This window comes from Gracilinanus agilis, chromosome 3 (genome assembly GCF_016433145.1).
Source record: "Gracilinanus agilis isolate LMUSP501 chromosome 3, AgileGrace, whole genome shotgun sequence".
Taxonomy (NCBI): domain Eukaryota; kingdom Metazoa; phylum Chordata; class Mammalia; order Didelphimorphia; family Didelphidae; genus Gracilinanus; species Gracilinanus agilis.
In genome coordinates, this window is record NC_058132.1 from 335,406,997 (window position 1) to 335,433,183 (window position 26,187).

At 34.3% G+C, this 26,187-nt stretch overlaps 1 protein-coding gene across 1 annotated transcript in view; it reads right to left on the bottom strand.

Annotated features, from left to right (window-relative positions):
• Positions 1 to 1,434: 1,434 nt before the first annotated feature.
• The window catches only part of PAK2 (p21 (RAC1) activated kinase 2), a 94,334-nt gene continuing 69,581 nt past the window's right edge, over positions 1,435 to 26,187 (bottom strand). The window contains exons 3-15 of the mRNA XM_044670008.1: positions 24,633 to 24,733; positions 24,091 to 24,238; positions 22,275 to 22,306; positions 20,916 to 21,023; positions 20,514 to 20,646; positions 20,007 to 20,070; positions 18,479 to 18,527; positions 14,847 to 14,959; positions 12,485 to 12,602; positions 8,844 to 8,943; positions 7,483 to 7,679; positions 6,047 to 6,184; positions 1,435 to 2,569 (exon numbers count right to left, since the gene is read on the bottom strand). Of these exons, the coding sequence (XP_044525943.1) occupies positions 2,483 to 2,569; positions 6,047 to 6,184; positions 7,483 to 7,679; positions 8,844 to 8,943; positions 12,485 to 12,602; positions 14,847 to 14,959; positions 18,479 to 18,527; positions 20,007 to 20,070; positions 20,514 to 20,646; positions 20,916 to 21,023; positions 22,275 to 22,306; positions 24,091 to 24,238; positions 24,633 to 24,733 (1,388 nt within the window). The 3' untranslated portion in view covers positions 1,435 to 2,482. The remainder of the gene's footprint in view (positions 2,570 to 6,046; positions 6,185 to 7,482; positions 7,680 to 8,843; positions 8,944 to 12,484; positions 12,603 to 14,846; positions 14,960 to 18,478; positions 18,528 to 20,006; positions 20,071 to 20,513; positions 20,647 to 20,915; positions 21,024 to 22,274; positions 22,307 to 24,090; positions 24,239 to 24,632; positions 24,734 to 26,187) is intronic.

Sequence of the window (26,187 nt, forward strand, 5' to 3'; positions counted from 1 at the left end):
TATCCCAGGAGTCAGATTTTCATGATGCAAGGTCCATTGCCAGCAATGGACATGTAGGGCACCATCAATAAAAACAAGATTAAATATAATTCCAAACTCTTCCTATAAACCAAAAAGCCCTTTACTGAGTCACGTGCTTGAAAATGGGGGCACTGACATTGAATCCAGTGAACATGCTCATGTATGGCTCATGTATAGAAATAGAAGTTATCTATAAATTCAATACTCAAAGTTACTGCCTTCTTGAGTAACGATCATTATGTTTTTCTACTCCATTGGTAGTATCTTTTTATACTAATCAACCTAGTGACTGCTTACAAAGCAGAATGTTAAAAAGTTGAAACTCAAGAGGCACTAGAGTTTTCCAAAGGGAATAAGGCATTTTGTTGCTGTAAAGTAAAAAATAATAAACCATTGCAGAAAAGCAAATCATGGCAAGAAAAATTAAAATCAAGACAGACTGAAATCAGAGACCATTCTACTAAGTGCTCTAGTTACAGATTTTGTTTTATGATTAAAATGTTTCTGGTAGTTATTTTTATTTATCATGGTCATATCTTAACATGGACAGAAGAAAAAATTAAGCATGGGCCAGCTTCCTTTGACAATGAGTAATATTTTTAAAAATGCTTATTTGAAAGTATCCCTAACACTTAATTCTTCTTACTCATGATTTAGCATCACTGGTGTGTGACTAGGTAAATATGAGGTTGAGTAGAAGCAAATAACTGCTAGAAAAAATGAATTTTTTCCCAACCTCCTGGCATTTTAAATGACACAGTACAGCTTCTAAGAAAAGGATCCTATTAATAATGAACATTATAGGTGAAAAATAATTATGAACATCAAAATGTTTTTTGAAATTCCTACCAAGGAGTCAAAACTTTTTAAAAGAAAGGATGTCTTACAGACATCAAAATACATTTCATTTGTATTTACTTCCCTTTTCTAATTTCTTGGTACATAAAATTTAGAACTTCATAGGAATTCAAACTAACCCATCGTTAAAATTACCTTCTAATTTAAATCTATAGCAATTCAGTAACTGAAATGATTCACAAGTCCTTTAGCAGCAGTATTTGTGGAATTACTCATTTATGTCATCCTAGCTCATAAAATATCAGTGAAGGTTTGGGACCTTTTCATAACTCAAGATGAATCTCCCCAGCTTGTAACAAGCTTCATTTCTGTAAGCTTAAGCTTCTCTACTCTTTTCATTCATAAAACAGTATCTAATTGTTTCTGAAAGTACCAAGTTTTAGTTCACATATTTTCAAGTTTCTAATTTCTCAACTTTTTAACTTGATATATTCCCCAATAAATCAAATCCTTTGTGTATTTCAAATGAGATGTATACATATATATGCATATATATATATAGGTATTTAAAATTCAAATCCTGAAAATCCAATGGTTATGGCATTATTTGTCCTCGGGGGTAAAAAAATGAACAAAAGTTACAACATATACACAAACTTATTTGATAAAGTAAAAAAGAGGCACCAGCAGAAGCAGTAGAGTCCAAGTGAGGGCAAGAACAAACCGTTTGGTTTCTGAAACCATATACAGAGTAGGAAATAACTTTGAACAGTAGCCAACATAAATCCAAACAAATAGAAAGATGAAAATTGCAGGGACTTAATTATCAATAGGATCTTCTACCTTCGCCTCAATGATTTAGTCATAGTTTCTCCTTCTTTCCCTCCTCCTCACTATACTTTTAATTTTCACTCCAAACACCACTACCATGATATCTCTAAAAAAGGCTCTTTTCATTTCTCTCAAGGCAAAAATAAAATAAAAAATCACTTTCCATCCCTTCCTCAAAATGGTCTTTAACAACTAAAATGTTATTGAATGTGACAGTGCTTTAAGTAGCTGGTCCTGGCTTCTACACAAAATTAAATCACAGGAAGCTTCTGTTCTAATATAAGGAGGTACATAATATCTATCACACTTGCTTTAATTTAGGCATGAGAAAAAATTTCTCAAAGCAATCCAAAAGGATCAGGTAAAGGAACAGGAAGGATAAGGGAAAACAGGAGAGAAGACTAGCAGATCAAACAAATGCCTTTCTCTGAAAGCTCTAATCTGCCATTCAAGTACTAAAAATACCCCAAGAGGTACAATGAATGGGATCTGTTACAGCAAAGTCAGCAAATATAAAATAAAATGCAAATCCCAAGCTTGATAAATGGCACTGCTGGGCTGTTGGCAGAAAGGTGAAAGGCCAGTGATTCAGTCCACAATTTTTCTTGGACCCTAAAAAGGGGTTGGTTTGAGAGGTGTAACAATTCTTTTCCTTAATTTTGTCTTAGAGTCTCCAGAGAGTGGGTTGGTTTTCCCCAACCACCCCACTGTGTTGACATTTTTTTCAACCCCTAAAAAGAGTAACAATTTTATATATTATATAGATTTCTTTTTTTAAATGACAAAAAAAAAAAAAAAAAAAAAAAGCCGAGGCCACAAATGGTAATGCTATTTAACGGTTACTCTTCATTGCTTCTTTAGCTGCCATGATCAGCGGTGTCAAACTAGACAAAGGTTTAGCCAGTTTCAGGAAAGGATGCTGCCAGAAGAAAAAAAAAATAGAATGATAAATTTGTAACCCACTCTTCTAAATGAACCCTAAAGATTGCTTTTATAGACCACAATTAAACCAAAAACCTGAATATTTTATCAAGTTAAGATAATACAACTGAACAAGAAGAGATTGAAACAGCAGCTATAATTTCATTGAATAAACTTATTTAGCCATGACCCCACTAATATGTGACACTTTCTTTTATTTGGACTTTCCTTTAGAATAGCTTCAATGAAAATAGTGATGACCTTAAATGACACTATGTTTCCATTTGATGGAATTTTGATGGTACCTTATTTGATGCCAAAATTCCATAGATTGTTGAAAAGTACAGTTATGAACAACTTGAATGTTTGAGAGACTACTTGTTCAGAAGGAAAGCCTTCATATTTTGTTAAACTCCATCAGGTATTTTTTTGAAATCAAAAAGCAAAACACATAGAACTTGTTTCCAATACCTCTTAATCAGTTGAGTAAATTGAAGAGACATGCCAAAGAAAATCATCTATAAAAACCTACTTGTTTTCTTTTAATAAATATGGAAGAAAAAATGGAGGTACAGTCATTGATTACTGCTTAATGTCTAGCAGAAAAAAATTTAGTTTGTCCTTTTTACATTATGATTATGCATTTTGGAATTTCTTCTTTGAGACCGCATGACAATCAATTCCTTGGAACCATTAAGTGTCTCACTTCCAGTCTTCTTTTGTGTATCTGGTCAAATCAAATTCTTACCTTCTTCACTCCCACTTCCCAACAATATATCCAATGCTGAGAAGATAAGAGTCCAATCCAAATATGATAGTTTTACTATAGTTCCTGATGAAAAAATCATCACTTTAAAAACTCTATGACATTTCATGACTTTTCCTTTTGGTTTAATCTAAAAATACTCTTTTTGAGCTTGATCTTCCGTGGTTCTTCTCTACAACCTATCTACAACTACAATCTTCTATCATTTTCCTCTATATTATTGTGAAAATGAGTTTTTACTATAAGTCAACACTATTCCTGGCTGCTAGCTAGCTTTGCTTAACATATCTCAGGTGGATTCTGGGCTCTTTTAGATTATTAATTTGGTGACTATTTTGCACTGATTAAATTTCTGTAAGAAACTGTGATGGTCAGTGTTTTTACTCTAGTCTATTTCTCATTTTGTCGGGAAAGTAGTCTTCATGACAAAATATAGTCAATTTCACTTTTTAAAGCCACTTGGGACTCACCACCTTTATCATCTTCTTGACTCTTCTTGAAGAGTGTGCTTCACATATAAGAAAAGGATTGTAAATAGTTTATTCCAGTGAAGGGCACAAATTTTTTAAAAAGGGAGCAATGCTCATCTGTCAGTCTGTTTCTAAAGCAACTCTTTAGAAGTTTCACTGCATTGTATCCTACTCATTGTATTCGTCAGATTAGGAAAAATGTCCCCGGCAGGATAGAACATTTCAGGGGGCCCGTAGTTTGCCCATCACTGGTTTATACATTTGACCTCTTATTTCTTGACCCTAAATATATGTTTTACCAGCTTCCATCATTTTCTTTCTGCCCATTTTTGTATTGAAGTCACAAAGCATGAAGCATGTGTTAACTTAACTTAGTAGATCTTGAGGAATTCTTTCCCCAAAATCCCTATATTTCTTCATCAGCCCACAAACATTTATTTATTTGTTTGTTTATTTATTTGTTTATTTGTTTTGTTTTTTAAGCCCTTAACTTCTGTGCATTGACTTATAGGTGGAAGAGTGGTAAGGGTAGGCAATGGGGGTCAAGTGACTTGCCCAGGGTCACACAGCTGGGAAGTGTCTGAGGCCAGATTTGAACCTAGGACCTCCCGTCTCTAGGCCTGGCTCTCAATCCACTGAGCTACCCAGCTGCCCCTCCACAAACATTTATTAAGTAAGTGCATTGCACTGTACCAGGCATGGTGACTACAAATAAGGGTAAAAAGGAATCTGTGTCTCCAGGGGGGTTACACCTTATTGGGAAATAAAATGAACACACAAAAGTAAATACTGACTGCACTAAGAAGTCGGGGACACCTTGGATATACAAAGTAAGTTAGATAATTTAGGGGGCAGATGAGAGACAGTAACAGCTACTGCCTGCTAGTATTAATTGCAAAAAGTCACTTGGACTAAACTTTGAAAGAAGCTAGGAAATCTAAGTGAGGACAGAGTTCAGCTGAGGCATTAGTCTGTGCAAAGATACAGCGGTAGAAGAAAGAATGTGACCTGTGAGCAGAGCAAGTAGGCCAGTTTGGCTGGCAATAGTGAATAAAGGACAGTTATGTCTGGAGAGGCAGGCTGGAGGCCAATTATGAAAGGCTACAGCCAATTTATATTTGATTTTAGAAGCAACAGTGAGTCACTGGAGCTTTTAGAGTAGCATGTGACATAGTCAAAAATTTATTTTAAAAATCTCATTCTGGCAGGTGTGTAGAGGGTGGACAGAAGAGGGAGGAAAAGACCTGAGACAGGGAGACAAATCAGGAAGCTTTTTGTAACAGAGACCCTAGAAGTCATCTTCATAGCAATAATACATGAATACATGGCAATTAATGAGATCAGCCTCTGGAACTAATAAGAACCAATTGTGTTTATAATAGCATATTTGCTTAGATTTATCATGAGCAAAAATAGTTAGGCAGTACACGAAATTATGTTTCTTGTTCCCTCTATAAGCACAGTGAAGCCAACTTAGATGTATTTCTTTATTTTCCTCTCTGAGGAGGATCTATAAGCCTCCATCATTCCATATAGTTATTTCTTTGTGTCTTCTGGTTTTTCTGTTATATCCAGAATATCAAAAAGGATGTAGATGAAACAAAAATTTCACATTTAGAATACCAATTGTTAAGTTAATGATTATTGAAACAGAAGAGAAAATTCTCAGCAACCTCTACTCCCTTTACCATTAACTCCACCACAGAAGCAAGGAGGAGGAGAGCTAGGACTAAGAAATATTTTGTAGCATTGTACATTTATGGATTGTTCTACCCAAAAATATAAGTGCTAACTCACTCTTGTGTTTAGCTATGCTGTTCTTTGGCCAGCAGACATACAAAGATTTTTCAGTTTATTAGAACCTGAGAACCTATGGCCTTTTTTTCCCTCAAGCACTCAAAGATGATCTACTAACTACAATGAAGTATAGAATTATGACTTCTGTGGAAATCTTACTAAAATGGCTTTTTAGAAAAATGAGTATTTTCTGTTTCTCCAACATCCACAAGACCTTCATATTTCAATACAGATATATTTAGCATGAACAGTGATTAGGCAAAGGTGCTGAGAATATGTAAAAATCCAATTTTATAGCAGATGAAGCCTTAATATTAAACACCAATAGCATTTTAGTTGTTCAATAAATACTTTAGTAAACAAACTTTTGAAATGGTTACAATTTTATTTCTGATTCCAAAAGCCAAGGCTTTCTGGTACATTCCTAATTAAACAAACCTACCTGTAACAATTCTTTGGCTGAACCCCTTTTTTCTACATCCATCTCCAAACACCGATTTAAGAAATCTCGAAATATGGGGGAGAGTTTCTCAGGATTCTGTAGTTCAGGAGTTCCATTTGTTGCTATTAGATACAAGGCCTGAAAAAAAGCAACACTGTCACACTTCTTAGCTTTGAAAACAAGTTTTTCTTTAGGAAGATGATATAACATCTCCACTTCATGGATCCTTCAATTTATCACAGATATTATTCCTAAATATCTTCAGAGAAAGCTTATAGTGGCTCTGACTATTTGATAATAACTTAGATTTCACATTCATCTATCAGTTCTGTTTTAGATCATGTACTAGAAAAACCACCTTAGGGCAGGTCATGAACTTTTTTTTTTTTTTTTTAACCCTTGTACTTCGGTGTATTGTCTCATAGGTGGAAGAGTAGTAAGGGTGGGCAATGGGGGTCAAGTGACTTGCCCAGGGTCACACAACTGGGAAGTGTCTGAGGCCGGGTTTGAACCTAGGACCTCCCATCTCTAGGCCTGACTCTCACTCCACTGAGCTACCCAGCTGCCCCGGGTCATGAACTTTTGAAGGAAGGATTTAAGTTTCCTCCTGGGAAAAATAATATGACTTGGCTAATGTTCCTTTTATCTCTAAAATTCTGTATCCATACAGATAGTTCTAAAAAAAGATTATGATAATTCCTTCAGAAGCTTGGAACTTTCTAGCTGAAATCTTCTAAATGGTATATAATGTTTACATATTAATCAAATTACTATAAAGGACTAATCAGTAAGAAAATTATGAAGCATGACTAAAATCTAGAAACGAAGAAGGCCCAACTTTGACATGCATATGATAGTTTTATTTTTTAAATTAATAGATGCCAACATCAACCTCTTGAATTTTGAAAATCATTGTTAAGGATAAGCATAAAATTCATGACTACTTTGTTCTAAAAGGTCCAGATCCTGAAATGGCAATTAGTATCAAATGAGAGGGGCATTTAAAGACTGAAACAATTTAAAGATTGAAATATTTAAGAACTCTTGTGCAAATACTTCAATACCTTTGCTTAAACTGTATTCAAATTAATAACTATGGATTCATACTAGAGAAGCAGTTAGTGCACAGAGCTCTAATAACCTGGAGTAAAGAAAGTTTTGGCTTTGAATACTGTCCCAAACACCTTCTGGCTGTACATGCCATAACCAATTCACTTTAAGTTTCTTTTAGATTTAATTTCCTAATGTATAAAATGGGGGTAACAATAGCACCTTGCTCCCCACAGGACTGTTTAAGGTTCTGCTGAGATAATATATGCAAGATGTTTTGCACCATCTAAGACAACTATAATCCCACTGCCTCCTGGTTTGGGGTATAAAATAGTCCTGGTGGATTGCTGTTGTGCCAGGAATAAAATTCAACTCTGCTTACTTACCCTCAGAGGATTCTCATTAAGGTACGGGGGTTCTCCTTCTACCATCTCAATTGCCATAATTCCCAGAGACCAAATGTCCACTTTAGGCCCATAAGCTTTACGTGTGACCACTTCTGGTGCCATCCAGTAAGGGGTCCCAACCATGGTACTTCTTTTGCTCTGCTCTGGGGTGATCTGAGCACAGAAACCAAAGTCGGCTACATAACAAAACAACAGTTTGGAGTTAATGTCTGAGACTCAGTGGCTTAAAAAATATGACAGTTTGGAAATGGGAAAAAAGATTTACTATTTATAACATTCTAAACCCTATTAAATCTATCACTTTTTTCAAAGGTTAAAAAAAAAAAAAGGCACAGTTTTATCAGAGAAGACCTGGAGACCTAGGTTTTGTATTGAGGCTATGAAAAGTTCTTTTTAATTGAGTGACAAAGATTAAGACATTTAACCTAATTTCAGTTTTCTCATATGAAAAGTGAGGAATAACGTCCAAACTACTTTACACCTCAAAACATTGTTTGAGAGAGAGAGAAAGGATAGAGGAAAGGATGATTTTCTTCCTCCTTAAGGGAATTATGCTACAGGAAGTCTGGGTATAAAAGACTGTATTGTTTAGGTAAAATTTTAAAGAAAAACTGAAAAACTAGACAACATAAAATTTTCAGTTACACTCTGCCTCTTAATACCTGTACAACTTTTGATGAATAAATTACCTTCTCTGGTCAACCTCTCTTGTTTTCTTTTTTGTATAATGAAGGGACTGAGCTAGAACTCCTCCATGATCACTTTTAAATTGAAATCCATGTTCTTATAATTTTTTAAATATACATTAAAATATTTATCTATGACCCTATAAATCTTGAGGCAGGAGATTTATGTCATATGCTACAGAAACTCCTAGAGGTATGATGGCCAATGTCTAACTGGCTCTCTGAAAATATGTGACACACTTCAAAGTTTAATGTGCACTAACATTTTCTCTTTCACCTTCTTAGGTTTAGTCTATCAACAAAAGAATAAATCAGGGCCAGATCTGCGGCATTTGCCAATTTCCAAAGTGTAAACATTCACTTAGAAAATTACAATAAGTTTTCCAAAGTCAGTATAATCTAGATTCTAAGGATTCAAAAAGTTTTCAGAAACCTATAAATACTGAGATATCCTACTATATTCTTAACACTGACAACTCAATTCCTTTTTGGGAGAATCAAAGAAAAATTCTTCCCCATGTAAGACATCAGATGCTTTTATGAGTATATGTATGTAGAAAACACAGATAAGCCAACAACAACAAAAGAAAGAAGAGTAGCTGCTTCTTTAAAAGTAGCAGAAACTTGAACAGAAAAATACCACTTTTTACTCACTGAGTTTCACTGATCCTTCCATTCCCAAAAGCACATTGTCACTTTTGATGTCTCTGTGAATCACCTGATTGGCATGTAGAAATTCCAGAGCTTGTAAACACTATGTAAGAGAAAAAAACAGGTCAATCCCCTGACCTCTCTGAGTCAAAGATTCTTTATCTTTAGAATGCCAGGGGTCACACACCAATGTTGACTCACAAGAGATTAAAATTTCACTGGGAAATATTGAGCACAATAAATAAAAATACATAAAATATAGATAATATTACATTTTAAAATGAAGTCAATATATAGTCCACAGGGATCCTCATATACAGGGTGGTAGCTTGTTTGTGGGTGAGTTTGATACCACTAGAACTAGATGACCTTTTGGGAAAGCTAGGTAGCTCAGTGAATAGAATGCCAAACCTGGAGTGGGAAGGACTTGGCTTCAAATCTGCCTTCAGACACTTCCTAGCTGGGTGACCCTGGGCAAGTCACTTAACCCCCATTGCTTAGCCCTTACCACTCTTCTGCCATAGAATCAATAGACAGTATTGATTCAAGGATAGAAGGTAAGGATTTTTTTTAAATGAATTTGTGGTTAGTTCACTTGAATTTACAAGTTCATTAACTACACATCAAAGTATCTAAACAAAAAAAATTTGAGTATTCTGGTTCTATATAGCTACTTACCCAAATTACAAAGGCTAAGTTTTCTTTTTCCTTGTCTATGGAAGGTTATTATACAGACATGTTTCTTAACATCTTGCAAGTATTTAAAACTATTAACTATACTTTTACAAAGATCACAGAAGGAAAATCTTGGGATAGGCATATTCATTTATTTGATATTTATAAAGTGCCTACTATATACGAAGGGGCAGCAAGGTGGCACAGTGGACTGAATGCCAGGCCTGAAGTCAGAAACATTGCTCTTCCTGAATTCAAATCTGGATGCAGGCACCTTTACTAGCTGTGTGACCCTGAGTAAGTTACTTCATCCTTTTTGCCTTAGTTTTCTCATCTATAAAATGAGCTGGAAAAGGAAATGGCAAACCACTCTGGTATCTTGGCCAAGAAAATCCCAAATGAGGTCATAAAGAGTTGGATACAATTGAAAAACAACTAAACAACAACAATAAACAAAACTGTATACACAACACTATTCCAGGGGCTCAGAAAGATAATTTTATTTTTTTTAATTTAAATATTTTATTTTTTTAGAAAAATTTTCCATGGTTACATGATACTTGTTTTTACTTTCCCCTTCATCACCACCCCCATATCCAATGCATATTTCCACTGGTTTTAACATGTGTGATCAATCAAGACTTATTTATATATTATTGATAGTTGCATTGGTGTGTCAGAAAGATAATTTTAGATAATACAGTCTCTGGTTTAATGAATTTGTTAATGGGACAAGATACAATCACATAACTAGAAAAAATTGTTTGATAAATGAATGCATTAAGCTAAAACAATGTGCTTTATGTGACTAGAAGTGGGAGGCGGCATTAAATATTCAGCCTTCTCTTATTTTAGATTTTTCATTTTTTCTGTCTTACACTCGGTCAGATATAACTTCTTTTTCCCTAAACAGAAAAGTATTCTGAAATTTTAGAATTTCTTGTTTGAATATTTTCTAATGCAGATAGAGACTTCGAATTCTAAATCACCTACTAAGAAAATTATTAGGGTGTTTTTGTCTTTTTCTCAATCATGTGGTACTGTGTATGATCCTCAAGACTATGTGTTAACTCAACTGGAAAACTCAGTTGAGCTGCTCAACATATTACCTTCTCACTACTTTATCCCATTTAGCAAAGTGACAAGAGCAATTAATGTCCAAACTTTTAGTCCTATATCCTCTGATCCATTCATAGAACACAAGTGATAAATAACACATTGGAGTCTGGAAGTTTTCTGGATCAAATAAAATTGAAGGATTAATAATACTAATTAAAGAAGTTACACTCATACCTTCTACTTTGGTTTTTAAAAAAAGTGATCTATATAAGAAAGGCAGTGTAATGCAGCTGGAACAACACAAATCTTCGGAGTTGGAAGACCTATATTCTCTGCCTCCTGATTCTTTAACTCTGGGTAAGTCCTTCAACTGAAGTGAGCTTCAATTTCTTCATCAGTAAAAGAGAGTCCTGGACTAGATGAACCCTTAAGATTCTTTCCGATTCTAATTCTATTATCCTATGAACTTCCAAAACTATTTCTTCTTCTCTTCTTACCCCAAAAGAGAGAAACATTAGCAAAAACCAAAATTTCTAAGTACAAACTGATAAAAGATTTTTTCCTAGAGATTTTGTCTTCTTCTGAAAATAAGAAGGCCTTTGCTTTTGGTGATAGAGCAACCATTCATATTTGCTCAGTACAAATTACTTCTATTTCTCAGTTAGTAACTAAAGAATTTGTTCTAAAAATGTAACCCAATCAACATTCCAAGAGCCAAATTTTCAAAGGATGATTTCTCCCCCCAACTTCAAAACAAACAAAAAACCAAGGCAACAAAAGATCATATGTTCATTCTTACTAATGGTCAAATAGTTTGTAACTCACTCAGGCACTTTATTTATTTATTTGTTTGTTTGTTAAGCCCTTACCTTCCATCTTAGAACCAATATTGGTTCTAAGGCAGAAAAGTGGTAAGGGCTGGGCAATGGGGGTCAAGTGACTTGCCCAGAATCACACGGCTAGGAAGCGTCTGAATCCAGATTTGAACCCAGAACTTTCCATCTCTGAGCCTGGTTCTCAATGCACTAAGCTACCTAGCTGCCCCCTTCTTAGGCACTTTAATATGACAATGCAACTTTCGTTCACAATTTTAGCTGCAAAGCAAAATAATAACAGACAACAAAAGTTCACCTTTCAAAATCTAGCCCTTGGAAAAAAATTTCCCTTGAGGCACCAGAAAAGAGAGACTATTATGAGTATCACTGACAACCAGCCAGGTATTCTATTTACTCTCTATTAGTGTTTTTCAAAATGTGTTCAAGGGACCCTAGGGATCCCTATAATCCTTTCAGGAAGTCTTTGAGGTTAAAACTATTTTCAAAATAATACTAGAAATGTTTAACTTTTTAATATGGTAAACATTGATAGATATAAACAACATAAACTAAGGCAATTTAGAAAGTCTTCACAATTTTTTAGGAGTTTAAAGGGGTCCTGACACCAAAGAGTGTGAGAATTGCTAATCTACACCAAGCCTGTAAAAAAAGGTTAGATCAAAAAAAGAAATTTATTCTCTTTTAAGGTTAAAAAAAAAGGGGGGGGGGGTAGCAGAAGGGTAGAGGTGGGATGCTAACACCAAGAGATCTGTCTAAAGTTCTATATCACCATCATGGTGAAGTTATAAACCATAACTACACAGTGGATTTTCTGGCTTATAGCCCGAGTTCTCCAATTGTCCAGATTTTACAGTGAAAAATCAGCATGTATGAACTCTCAGATTACTCCAAATTTGAGAGCTCACATATAAACTCGCATGGAGATAACTTTTAAAGTATTTTCACTAAGAAAACTTTCCTAATGTCATCCATTTCCTAGGCACATAATCAATAGCATTATTAAAACACGTGCCCAGACTTTCCTTCCTGCATCCCCATCTACCCATTCCACCAAAGAGAAAACACAAGACCCACCTCTCTACACACAGCAGCAATCTGTGCTTCATCCATGCAGGTTTCTGTTACAACATCAGTAAGAGACCCTCCAGCAAGGTACTCCATTACCACAAATAATTCATCCCCTACAAGATAACTAAAAGTAGAAGAAACAATAAACATTCTTTTCTATTAGAATCATAACAATTTTTACTCAAGTATTTTGTTTGCAGTTAATTTTAGTTCTTCTGACATCACTAAGAATCATCTAAATAGCAATTTCCATAAAAGAGGAACTCTTACCCATAGAACTTACACTTTTTAGCATTCCTTTACTGAAATAAGCAACATGAAAAATAAAAACTATTGCAACATTCCACTTACCCACCAAGAATCAGTAAACTAGACAGTCAATGAAATTATTGTAGCAAAGCACTCAAAAGCACATCAGAATTGTCACAAATGTATGAGAAGAGATATTCCCCAAGAGATAAATGATGCAGAGATTTCAACAGGCAAGTTACAAAATAGAAAGACAAGCTATTAACAAACCCATAAAAATTCCAAATCATTAATAAGAGCAATGCCAATTACAACAACTCTGAAACTCTGTTATCCTCATTAGACTGACAAAAGAGGAAGGAAGATAACAACTATTGGAGGGAGTGTGGAAAAACAGGCATATTAATGCACGATTGGGGTGGTGATATAAATGAAACCTGTCATTCTGAAAAGCAGTTTGGAACTATAACCAAAATGTTACTAAAATGTGCTTATTTTTATGCCCTGGGATACTGCTGATAGGCACATACCCCAAAGAAGTCAATGAAAGAAAGGACCCATATGGACTAAAAAATTCAGCATAGCATTTTTTATTATAGGAAATAACAAGCCCATCAACTGGTGAATGGCTCAATAAATTATGGTGTATTAATATAATAAGATTACTGCAATGTAAGAAATTATGAAAAGGGAAGATTTAGAGCCAATACAAAGTGAAATAAAGAGAACCAGGAGAAAAACTTATACGACTATAATAATATAAAGGAAATCAATTTCTAAAGAATTCTGAACAATGCAAAGACCAATCACAATGCCACAACACTGATGATGAAGCATGCTACCCATGTTTTGGCAGAGAGGTAATGAGCAAATGAGAGACATATTGTCCAACAAAGCCAAAGTGTGAATTTATTTTGTTTGACTATACTTGCTTGCTATAAGGGAGAAATGGTTTGTTTGTTTGTTTATTTGTTTGGGGGGGGGTGAGATGAGAGTAATGGGCAATTATAGGGATATAAAACAAAAACAACATCAACACAATATTTTAAAATACACAGAAAGGGATATAAGGAAGTTTAGTAGGTAACAAGCAAGACAATTTTGTTATTATAGTATTAAATTTTCTATGTACTTAAAAAAAATCCTTACTTTCTGCCTAGAATCAATACTAATTATCATTTCCAAGGCAGAAGAGTGGTATGGGTTAGGCAGTTGGGGTTAAGTGAATTTCCCAGGTTTACAAAGTTAGAAGTGTTTGAGACCACAGTTGAACCCAAGGACCTCCCTTTTCTAGGCCTGGTGCTCTATCCACTGTCACCTATCTTTCTTATATATGTACTTTAAAAAAAACCTTTATATCCTAGAACTTCAGTCCCATGCATAAATCTTTCTCTCTACTCTACTTTGTTCATGTGTTCAAATGTTCATGATGGTTATTTATTAAGTTCATAATAAAAATTAAAAATGTAATATTTTTGAAGTCACACTGAATGATGCTTCTACTTTATTTTATAAGGCCACAGACCATTATCCAAAACTTAAGAGAATCATTAAATATATAGTTCTAAAAACCTTAATTAGTTAAATAATCACATCATAACAAGGAAGGCCAGTAAGCTCTGATATCCCCTGAAAAAAATGACAACTGCTAGCTTGAAAGCAAAGGAAAAAATAGAAAAATCACTGTATCACAACATAGTACAAATAATAATTGATGGTCATAATGATATCCCTAATTTATCAAAATATAATATATCACAGAAATATTTTCCTCAAAAATTATGAAGGGAATGTTTGGCACTAGAAAATTCCTCTTTATGGCATATCTCACTCCCTACAGTGCCAGATATATGAAACATTAAACATTCAAAAGAATATTATTTGCCAAATAATAATAATGATGATCATATAAAATTTGAAACATGAATAAAGGTTTAAATCTAAAGCTGGGAAAATCATTTGTCCCAGATCAAAAAGGGAAAAAAAATAGATTATATCAGTATTTCATAAAGAAGACCATATGTAGTTTTATGTCTAATTATTTGCATAATAGAAGAAACACCGGTAGGCTTAAAACATCACATTCTCACCTCACCCTTTCTGGAAAATCCATACTTACCTATCTAAGAAATTAACTATGTTGGGGTTCTTTAATTCTTTCATTACAAGAATTTCATTAATGATTAATTCCTTCTTGGGCTGTTTCTGCAAATTTATCTGTTTGATGGCAACCTGCATTGATGGAACAGAATAAAAGAATGTTTATTTCCTATCTTTTTAAAGTTAGGACAGTTAGCATCATACGGAGCCAACCTCCGCACCTATTGTTTACAGGGCACTGAACCCCAAATATTAATGGGACATTCAAAGTACATAGCACTGAATTATGTGATTTGAAGAGTAAGATTACTTCCTAATTCCAATCCAGAGTCAACTCACTCACTACATGTATTCATGATAAGAACCAATAGCTTTTATCTTCTAGAATACAGAAATCAAACTTGTCGGGACTAACAATGGACTGAGAGGAAATGTAGCATAGTTATTTAAGTATGGGGCTTGAGACAAAGAAGACAATCTTAATTCTAACTTAAAATTTACTAGCTATGTGACATGGACAAGTCATAAACTCTATGAGTGTAAATTCCTCTTTTGTCAAATAAGGGTTAGAGTAATAGAATCTGCAGCATTTACATTACAGCACTGTTATGGGGACCAAATGAGATAATCCCCGCTTTGCCAACTTTAAAATACTATATGATTTTAAAAATTAAATTTATTTTTACATGCATTTAATCTGTCCCAAAACAGCTGCCCAATTAAATAAAATGAAAGAAAAAGAAAACTCTTAACATAAACATGTATAGTCCAGCAAACTCTATAAATTTAACATGATAACAATGATAGCTAACATTTACATAAAACTTTTAAGGTTTGAAAAGCATTTTACAGGGATTATCATATTTTATCCTCATAGTATCCCTGTAAGGCAGATGCCATTATTATTATTATTATTATTATTATTATTATTATTATTATTACATTTTACAGATGAAATTGAGACAGAAAGGTTAAACAACTAGTCCATAGTCCCACAGCTAGTAATTTTCTCAAATAGATTTCCATCTCAAGTCTTTTGGTACTATAGACATCTGATCCTCCCATGTCAGCAATATTTAAAAAAAAAAAAAAAGCCATCTTACTTTCTGTCTTTGTATCGATTCTAAGATAGAAGAGCAGCAAGGGATAGGCAAATGGGGGGTAACTAACTTGCCCAAGGTCATACAGCTAGAAAGTCTGAGGCCAGATATGAATTCAGATCCTCCAGACTTCAGGCCTGATGCTCTATCCATTGTGCTGCAACCTAGCGTCTCCACTTCCAGTTAAATTTAAGTTATTGTTATAAATAAAAATTACAAACATCTAAAAACATGTTCCCAATGCTTTAGAATTAGTTGTTTTTTCTTGTATTTAAAAGGGAGGTAAAGAGGGCATTCTTTCAGTCATACTTTGCTTCTGAAGACAAATTTAATTCCAACTCTAAAACCTATAACACTATACACTTATTAATGCAGACTATAAATCCTGACAGCTGCTTTAATATGCCTATCATCCTCATGGAGTGAAAGTTATGTCTGAGCTGGCACAAAACCTGAATATCTCTTTCAAGAATCTCTGTAGAATAGAAATGATAAAGTTTCACCAAGTATGACAACAGTTTGACATATCACATTGATAGTCATCTCTCTCTTCTTTCTTTGACAAAGAAAGTTAGCATTCAATGTGCACATTTAAAAAAAATGTTAAAACTTAAAATTAATTTAACTTTAGTTTCAATATTACTTCCAGTATTCCATAACACTTCCTTTCTACTCTATATTTTTCTGCTCCATATTTTTATTTATGCTGTTCTCATTTGAAATGGTCTTCCCTACCCTTTTGGTTTCTGTAAATCCTATCCAAATCCAATCTTCTCCTACCTCCTCCATAATATTTCTCTTCTCTGAATTCCTATTACATTTATAGTCTGTACCTTACTGTCTTACAACAGAATCAGAAACCAATATTAGCATTTATTAAGCCCTTATAATGCCAAAAGGACTACAATGGTATTAGGGATTCAAAGATAGATATAATACATACTTCATTCTCAAGTACCTTGTAATCTAATTGGGGAGAGAGAATGGGAGAGTCACATACATATAAACTCTGATATAGAAGATGGCAAAATACTCAGAAATTTAAGGAGGGAAAGATAACTTCCACAAGAAAGAGGTAAAGCTTATGGAGGACAGCACTCAAAGTGAGTCTTGAGGGACTTCAAAAGATGATGAGGCAAGGGTGAAGGGTAGGGAGGACATCTTTTCCTAGAAAGGGATCTGTTTGAGTAAAAGCATTGGAGACTGGGAAAAACAGGATCAGAATAGTCTAGTTTGAGCAGAACATAAAATATGTAAACAGATGCAGTCTGGGATAAGGCTATAAAGTAAAGTGAAGCTGGACTTTAGAGAACCTTGAATGTCTGAAATTTCTATTTTATTCAGGGAGTAAAGAGTGAGGGGAACTTCCAGATTATATGATTGACATAAAGGCCTAGATAGATGTTTTGATCATCAGACCTCTAAATCAAAGATAAAAGTAATTTCAGTTGTCTCCATAGGATGATGCTTTGACAAGGTAAAAATCTTAAACTATTGAACTAACAGTACAGAAGGCTAATCCTTAAACCCCAACATGCTCACTGAACCTCCTTCCCCTTACCACTGTCCCCAAACTGATCCATCCCCTTGCACCAGAATTTAACTTACACTCTAACCCCACCCAACCCTCCTCCCAGTGTCTCAGAAATCAAAATTGCATAAATTTGTTCAGGCTACAATAGCGACATGGCAGAGTTCAGCCAAACAAAGGACTAGAAGAAAGGGGGCCAGTTCATATTATGGGGGAGCTATGTGGCCCTTTACTAAGCCTGAGACAACCCTACCATTCCCCATTCTGGGCCCCCCACTGTTCTAATGGGTATATGTCTCCTAGGGCCCATTTTTTCAGGCAGCTCCCAGCTATAATTAAATTAACTCTATTACCCAACCATCTTAATACCAACAGCCTTCACCACTGAACTTTTACCACCTTCCTCCCTCAACACCTTTTTTTGTTCTGGAAACAGTTACATCAATCAATGCTTCCACTACCCCTGAAAATAAAGTATCAGTCTATTTCCCTGTATGGCTCCACTTACCACTATGGCAGCTTTCCCCAGATGAAAATATCCTTCCCTAGACACTGTTGTCTATATGTTCCATCTTCTCTTTTAGAACGTGAGCTCCTTGTGAGCAGGGACTATCTTGCTTTTTATTAGTAACTCAAAGGTTGAGCACAGTGTTTGGCCATTTGTAATCATTAAATTTTTTAGAAATTAATTCATTTATTATAAATAGAGATTATAGCTTATAATTCTTGTGTATTTACCTACACTACTTAGCACAATGCTAAACCCAAGTAGAAATTTTATTAGTTTTAAGTTGATTTATTCATTATCGGGCCCTGCTAATTCCCTTCTTTGTTACCCAAGTAAGGAATATAAATTTACTTTTTTGAAACATGTTTTCTTTTCAAAGTAATAATTCCTTTACTATGAACATATGTAATTCAACTCATTCCAACTGACATTAGTAGAAAAGAACAATTTTCTTATCAATAGCTTTCCTCATATATTTAGTCCAGTATATAAAAGGATTAAAAAGTACCTACCTCCTGTCCCAGAGCCACATCTGTAGCAGTGAACACTGTACCTGAAGCTCTGCAAAAATAAAAGACATGACCAAATTTGTAGTTTCTAAAACACTACAATCATTACATTTTTTTACCTCCTTGTGATTTCACTGGTGTAGAGAACTATTGGGGAGGAAACTCCCCCTACTGATTATAGACCAGCAATGCAATTTTAATTTAAGACTTTTAGGAAGATATATCTGGGCCCTGAAAAGATTAAGTTACTTGTCTACTGTTACAAACCTGGTTTATGTCAGAAGCAGGACCTGAAATCAATATTCCTAACTTCAAAGCTGTACCTACTACAATCTCTCTTACATGCCTTTCATAATTAGAATGAAGGGCTAAAAATAGCCAACAAAAGGTATATAATACAACTGAAAAAAGGATAAAATGAAAGGATGGATTTTTTTTTAAAAAGGTATAATGAGGTTTCCATAAAGGCTTAGGGCTTTTGTCCTTGAAAGATTTTTCAAAAAGAAAAGGCAATGGGCAGATTATCTTTCCAATATAATTGCTCCTTAAAAGTCCAAATCTTCACTTATTTATAAACAAAATTTTAAAATAGCATGTTTTGCTTTAAAAATATGGTGAAAAAGTGATTTGCTAAAAATTCTACGTTTTTCCTACCTAGAGACAAGGACAGGAAGAGTGTTATGCTATAGTGGGCAATCAGTACATATCTAATGAACGAATGGAGGAAAATAAAGATACTATCACCAAGCAACACTTAGAACTCAAAGGACTTACCCTTTAAGCTAGTAGCATTCTAAGAATTCACCAAAAAACAGCACTAAAGTCATCATATTCATAGCATGGTAATGAAGGTAAATTTCTATGACGTCTAATTTTGCTTTATTTACCCAATAAAAGTTCCTAAAAGTTATTTTCTTACTCTTGATAAAAAATGAACAGAATTCTGATGTACAATTTTCTGTTAAATTTTTATTGTATAAAATATGGCATTTATTGCCCACATTTCATTCCTCAGGTCAGCCAGGATTCCAAGCCACCCTGTTACACCCACAGGCTTTTTCATCATCCTCACATTGTGATCAGATACCCTGGTACACAATGGCTACATCTAAATAGTCTTTAATAACTACTGTTATATTTTCACACTCACAGCAAACCTGATTACATGCTTCCCAGAAAAATTCTCCAAGTACAACTATAATAAGAGTTGCTATTTCTTTTCCATTGTCTTGCATTCCTATTAATGACCAAGCAGCATCATTTCCTTTTTTTCACCTACACTCACCACTACTCCTTAAGTACCTACCCACACTCAACAAACAAAAAGAAAATAGCGTTGAGGTAGAAATAATGATGCAAAATCACTTGTTAAACTAATACAGAAACCCAACACCATTTTAAATGTGCTTCATCTAATTACAAGTTTGCACTATCCAAAAAGACATTACTTTTAGTTAAGAGCATGATGATAAGCAATAAATCAAGCTAAATTATATGGTACATTTTGGTAAATATCTTTTTGAATACTCACCCCTGCCCAATTTTTTCATATCTGGTATATTTTTTCTTTGGATCACCTATGCTGACTATAGTTCCTATTAAAAAAAGTGGAAGTCCATTAAAATATTATTTAAAATAAATTGGTAATTTTGCTCCTTTAATTTTTTAATTAACAATAAATGTGCTGGGATCTAAGCTAAGTACTTTACAAATGTTATTCCATTTGATCTTTTCAAGCCTGAGAAGTAGATACTTTTACTATCGCCATTTTACAGCTGAAGAAACTAAGTAAGACAAAAACTTGCCCAGCATCACAGAGCTAATAAGTTTCTGAGGCCAGAATTTGAACTCATAAAGATGACTTAAAGGCCCAAGACATTATCCACTGAGACATCAGCTTGCTAGAAGTCTAAAAATTAATCTGTCCTTAAGACATGATTTATGAATAGTCTAAACTCAGTTTCAGTATAATATAGCATAAAAAACTGTAACAAAATATTGCAACATTTTAAGAAAATTTTCAGACAGTTAAACTTACTTAGTTTCTCCATAATTTCTTCATCTGTCATCTTAGTCTTCTTTTTCTGTTTGTCTGAAGATTTGGCAGCACTATCAACGTTAGAATCACCAGCTGGTGCAGGAATAGGGTCAATTACAGACCGTGTGTAAATCTACAGAGAGAGAAAATTTACTACTCAAGCTTCCAAAAGCTCAATGTTGCAAAGCTCTGCTTGTTGGACATAAGTCTGATTTTAACCAACACTAAAATCACCCATGTTAGTTTTAGATTGATTTCAATGTACAAAATTATTTTGTTAAAGCCTAATAGCTTTTAGAATTAAGACCAGTTGTTGGGAGGTTTCTACAAGCAAAAAAATCACCATTTTCTTTCTTATATAAACCAAGAGAACCTCATTAAGTTCACAAATAACACACTTACTGATTTTGTATGATCTGGTCTAGGAGCAATGACAGGTGGCGCAGTCTCCTCATCATCATCATCTTCTTCTGTTACTGCTGCTGAAGTTTCTGAGCCTTTTGCATTCAGCTAGGTTAAAACAAATGAGGGGAAAATAAGATGAAAGAAATAATGTTTGGAAAAATTTCTCCTTAATTAAAGCAGTCATTTTAATGTAATAAAAACCTCACTAAAAGTCATAAAAACATTTAGAATCACAAAATTGTACAGTGAGTTTAGGGTAATTTCACAATTTTATAGATGAGGAAACAGACCTGGAAAGATTAAATGACTTGTTTCATATTATATCAATAGCTGGTAGAAGAGCATGGATTAGAATGCAGATTATCCTGTCTGTCTATGCTGGGTGTCTTCCATTACAAACTTGTACACCCTATTATAGAGAGGCCCTCTAATTTATTCTAGGCCCAGTAATTTAGAATTCATCATTTTAATTGGGCCAATGAAATCTGTACAATTTATTGGGAGAATTTATTAAGCAAATAGAATAGAAACATTAAGGACATAGAACACTTTAGAGAACCAACTTTTTAGCAAGCATTCATTCAAACAATCACTCTCTACTATGGCTTAAAAGCAATGGCTCTTATAGGTCCTATCTAACCTAAATTAAGAACCATTTGAGTAATTTAGTAGAACCAGACACATTTTAAAAGATGACTATTAATAACTTCTTTAATTTACATTACATACAAATAATGAAAATATTAGAATATATTTGTGAGATGTACAAAACTTGTTAACATTCCTATACATAATTTCAGTAAAGAACATAACTAGAATGACTTGTACTTCACATTTATTAATCAATTATGCAATGTGATGTAATGGATAAAGAGTTAAAGCTAAGAAGACCAGAGTTCAAGTCCCGCCTCTGGCACAAAATTATATGATTCTGGTTTAAATCTCTTTACCTTTCTCTATCTTATTTCCTCATCTATAAAATGAGGGAGGTTAAATGCGATAAGCTCAAAGATTTCTTCCAGATCTTAATCTATTATACTAAATTGTAAAGATTTAAAATTATTTCTTGTGCTTATCAAGAAGCCAAAAATCATATACACTGCCCCCATTAGATTGTGTGAGCTTCTTGAGGGCAAAGGGAATAGCTTTTGGCTTTCTTTCTACCTCTAGTCCTAAGTACAATAGCTAGCACATAACATGCACTTTGACTTCTTAGCCCCTTATTTATGTGGTCCCACAAAGGCTCATGTTCTATAGTTTGTTTTAAAATACAAATTAGAAACTGACAACTCAATAAAAAGAACCAAAAATATAATGACAATTTGAAGAACTGAAATAAAAACAGCATCAACTTACTGCTGGTGTTCCTGAGGGGAAGCCATCTTTCTCTAAAGAGGAAAACAAAATATTAAATTAAATATTTTTTAAATGGCAGAAACTGAACTAATTAAAAGGAAAAAAATGAATTTGAGCAAGTTTAATATTCTTTGGATTTTCACCTTAAATTGAATTAATTTTTGAGAAAAAAGTAGTATTATCAAATTTTAAAAGTATTATTATCAAATAGCTAAAATTAGACAAAGTTTTATACAAAGTTGTGTTGGGTCCCAGATTATAATTGTAACTGGGACATAAGATACCTTATGCAGAAAGAATTCCTACTGATGAAATGACAGGAGGAGTTACTTATAAAAGGGCAATTGGGGTGAAATACAATAGTGCTCTGACTCACCAGGATCTTTTAAATAACTCTTAAGTCATTTACATATTCTAGGAAAAATACAATGAATAGATTACATGTCCAAACCACCCAACAGAAAATCTTATACCTTGATCAAAGACTGAATCCCTGAGCCTAGCAGCATGCTATCCAACTGCAGAGATTGCATTCCAAATAGTTAATCTTAGAATTCCAAATGACAAGCCTGTTATCAAAATTTGGGTAAAATCACTGCTCTGAAACCTATAATTATTTTTAGAAATTCCAAGAAGTTTGGAAGCTTCTGAGAATATGCACTTTGAAGGGGAAAGTATTTCTTCTTATCTGGTCCAAACACAACTTTTATTGACTGATTAGCTTATCAAAAATGAACAAGGTGACCAGCTAGGTCATGATCCCTTACTATAACTGTATTAAACTCATTTAAAGGTCAAGGCAGATCAGGATTGGTATGAGAAGAGACTCTATCACTTCCCGTACAACTACTATAAAATGAAAGCCCTTACACTGAACCACCATTTAAGATGGAATTCCTAATAACAGAAGTCTTAAGTTTGGTCACTGTGACCTCAGGGAGCCAGCATTCCCTTCCTCCAAATGATCTAAAATTGAAGTTGCCTATATGAATTGAATTAAGAGAAAACCTCATCAATTTGAAACCTTACTTTAGGTTTTGATATTCAGGTTCCAACACCTTTGGTACTGGATGCTTAATGTGTTTAAATTCCTTTGGACTTTACAATCCTAAATAACAAATTCTATTTTCAAAGCTAAAGGTTTAGTGTCCCACCCAGGGTCACAGAGTCAGGATATATCAGAGGTCACATCTGAACTCAGGTCACCCTGGCTCCAGGGCCAACTGTGTATCCACAACACTACCCTATATAACACATAGGAAAATCTTACCCAAACCCCCCAACATATAAAGCAGAACAAGAAGAATGAATATCCTATCCTACAAACACACACGAAAATAAAAAAAAGAAAAGAAAAGGCTTTCTGCTGAGAACAGCCAACAATTAATGATAATGTATTTTATATTTCTGTGTATCTTTCATGACTGATTCTATATTGGAAAGAAGCCAACTTTTCAAACATAATCCATTTTTAATAATCACCTTCCCCCAATCTCTCCCTCCAAAAGACACACAGTAAAGTGGACAAGCCTGTTTTGGGTACCTGTCTTCTATTATAACTTGTTTGCTCCAATGAACCCCTTGAGGAGTCCAATGAACAATTTTGAGCTACACCAGAAAGAAGTCTGAGTAAAAAAAAAATCTTTCACTTGTGGATAAGTAGCATGTCCTATAAGTATTTTCCCTTTATCAGCTATGTACATTAACATCTCAGTATTTCTTTTTCCTCCTCATCTTAAATTTTATAATTTTGTTGGAAAGCATCACAACCCTAAATTTCTCTTCTGTATTATTATGATGTAGTCTAGTGTCTTACCAGGAGGGGTAAAGCTCAAATATTTCTGTTTCACTGTATTAGAGTCATAGAACTTCAGAACATCGAGCACAGCCTGGGGGTTCTTCTTCTGTTCTAGCTTGGTGATATTAGAGGTCTGTAGCAATCGAGCCCACTGTTCTGGCATTCCCTAAAGAAAAGATATTAACAGCATTGCCTACTGAGATGTCAAAATGTCATACATAAAATCAGTTAGCTCCAATATAAGTCACATTTTTACATAATGGCAAATGTAATGATTCCTCGACTCTAACGAAATCTCATTAGATCAAGATGTCACAACTTAATTTCCCATTTCCATCTTGTTCATCTTCATTAACATTTCTCAATCGATTTTGGACAATTATAAACAAATGACCATTTAAGTCAAAGTTTCTCTAAAATGATTTTTTAAATTGGTAATACTTCCCAAGAAGCAAAAAATCCCTAATAATTAAGAAATTAAGTCCTCAGACAGAAAATTCAATTCTAAAAAGTAAAACTGAAGCACCAAATTTCACTGAAAAGCAGCCATTTATACATACAGTGAATTCTCCAGTAACTGCATCAAAGCCAACATGGATGGTGTGTTCAAAATCAGAAGGAGGAGAAATTTCTGGCCGTTCCTTTTCTTTTTTCTTACTTCCTATATGGGGAAAAAAAGGGCAACATGTCTGTGTTGAAAAAAGGTTTAAATTTTACAAAAATGAAACAAATTTACAAAAATACCCATTCTGACAGAATAAAATCATTTTTTGGAGCTAGACAAAATTATTAGGAACAATAGATTTTCATGAAAACAAAAAGTAAGTGACAGAAAATAGTCTGAGACTTTGCAGGCAAGATGGTCCTGAAATATGGAAAACAAAAAAGAAGAGAATATAAGCAGCTGCCTATGAGGAAGGGTAAAGAGTGACATGGCTTATAAGGCAATGGAAATGAATGGAAGAAAAATCAGAGAATACAGGAGTTGGGAGAGACCTTTTAGGTCATTTAGCCCAACAATTTACCTGCTAGATAAATCTCCTCTCTAGTAACAGCAAGTAGCTAATAGGCTCTGCTTGAATATCTCTGATGATAGACTCTCAGCTACCAAAAAAGGCAGTCCTTTCCATACTGTAACCTCAAAAGGTTTGAAGTATATACTGATTACTGTGAAAGAAGCTGGATACTAGTACTGCCTAAATGTTAGGCAATTTTGAAAAGGAACTAATGGGGATAAAATACCTCATTCTTCTATAGCCATCTAAATGCCAGGACTTTGTCAATTCCAACCCTGCCTCAAAAGTACTTGCCACACTACAGTAGGCATACTTATGCCTAGCATCCCACTATCTCTTGATATAGGAACAAAAAGTCTTTATTTTCTAATCTGTTCATAGCTCTCAACTCCTTGCAATAAGGCTTCTAACTTGAAATTATTCTCTCCAAAGTTATTCGTAATCTAGAAATTACCAGGTCTAATGTTCTTTTCTCACTTTATCACCCCTGAACTACCTGAAACACCTGGCACTCCAAATGATCCCCTCCCCCTAGAGTTTCCCTACCACTGTTTTCAGTTTTCCTCTCTCTCTATTCCCTCATCAATCTCAGCTTCTAGATAATCATCATTGTCCCAGCTTCAACATATGAGTGACCCTCTTGGCTCTATCCAAAGAGCTCTTTCTCCTTGTTCTCTAAATACATATTCTCCTGGTGCTCTCATCAGCATCCAGAGGTTCAACCAACAACTCTATGCAGATAACTCTTGAATCTATATATCTCAAACACCAGTCTCTCTCTGAAATGCCAGGTCCATATTATCAAATATAAAACCTTTAGGAATCACAAATATGCAGAGAATAGAACTCACTTTCTTTCTCTCCCAAACCCTTCTTTCTTCCTAACTTCCCTACCACCTCCACAGAATCTCTACTTTCCCTCAAATTTTACCTCAAGTACCTCCTCTGACATGAAAGCATATCCTGATCCTTCAAGTCATTAGAGCACTACTCTGTTGAAATAACTTTGTATGATGTTGCACTTATTTTTTATGTACAAGGCATAAATACACACACACACACACACACACACACACACACACACACACACACACACACA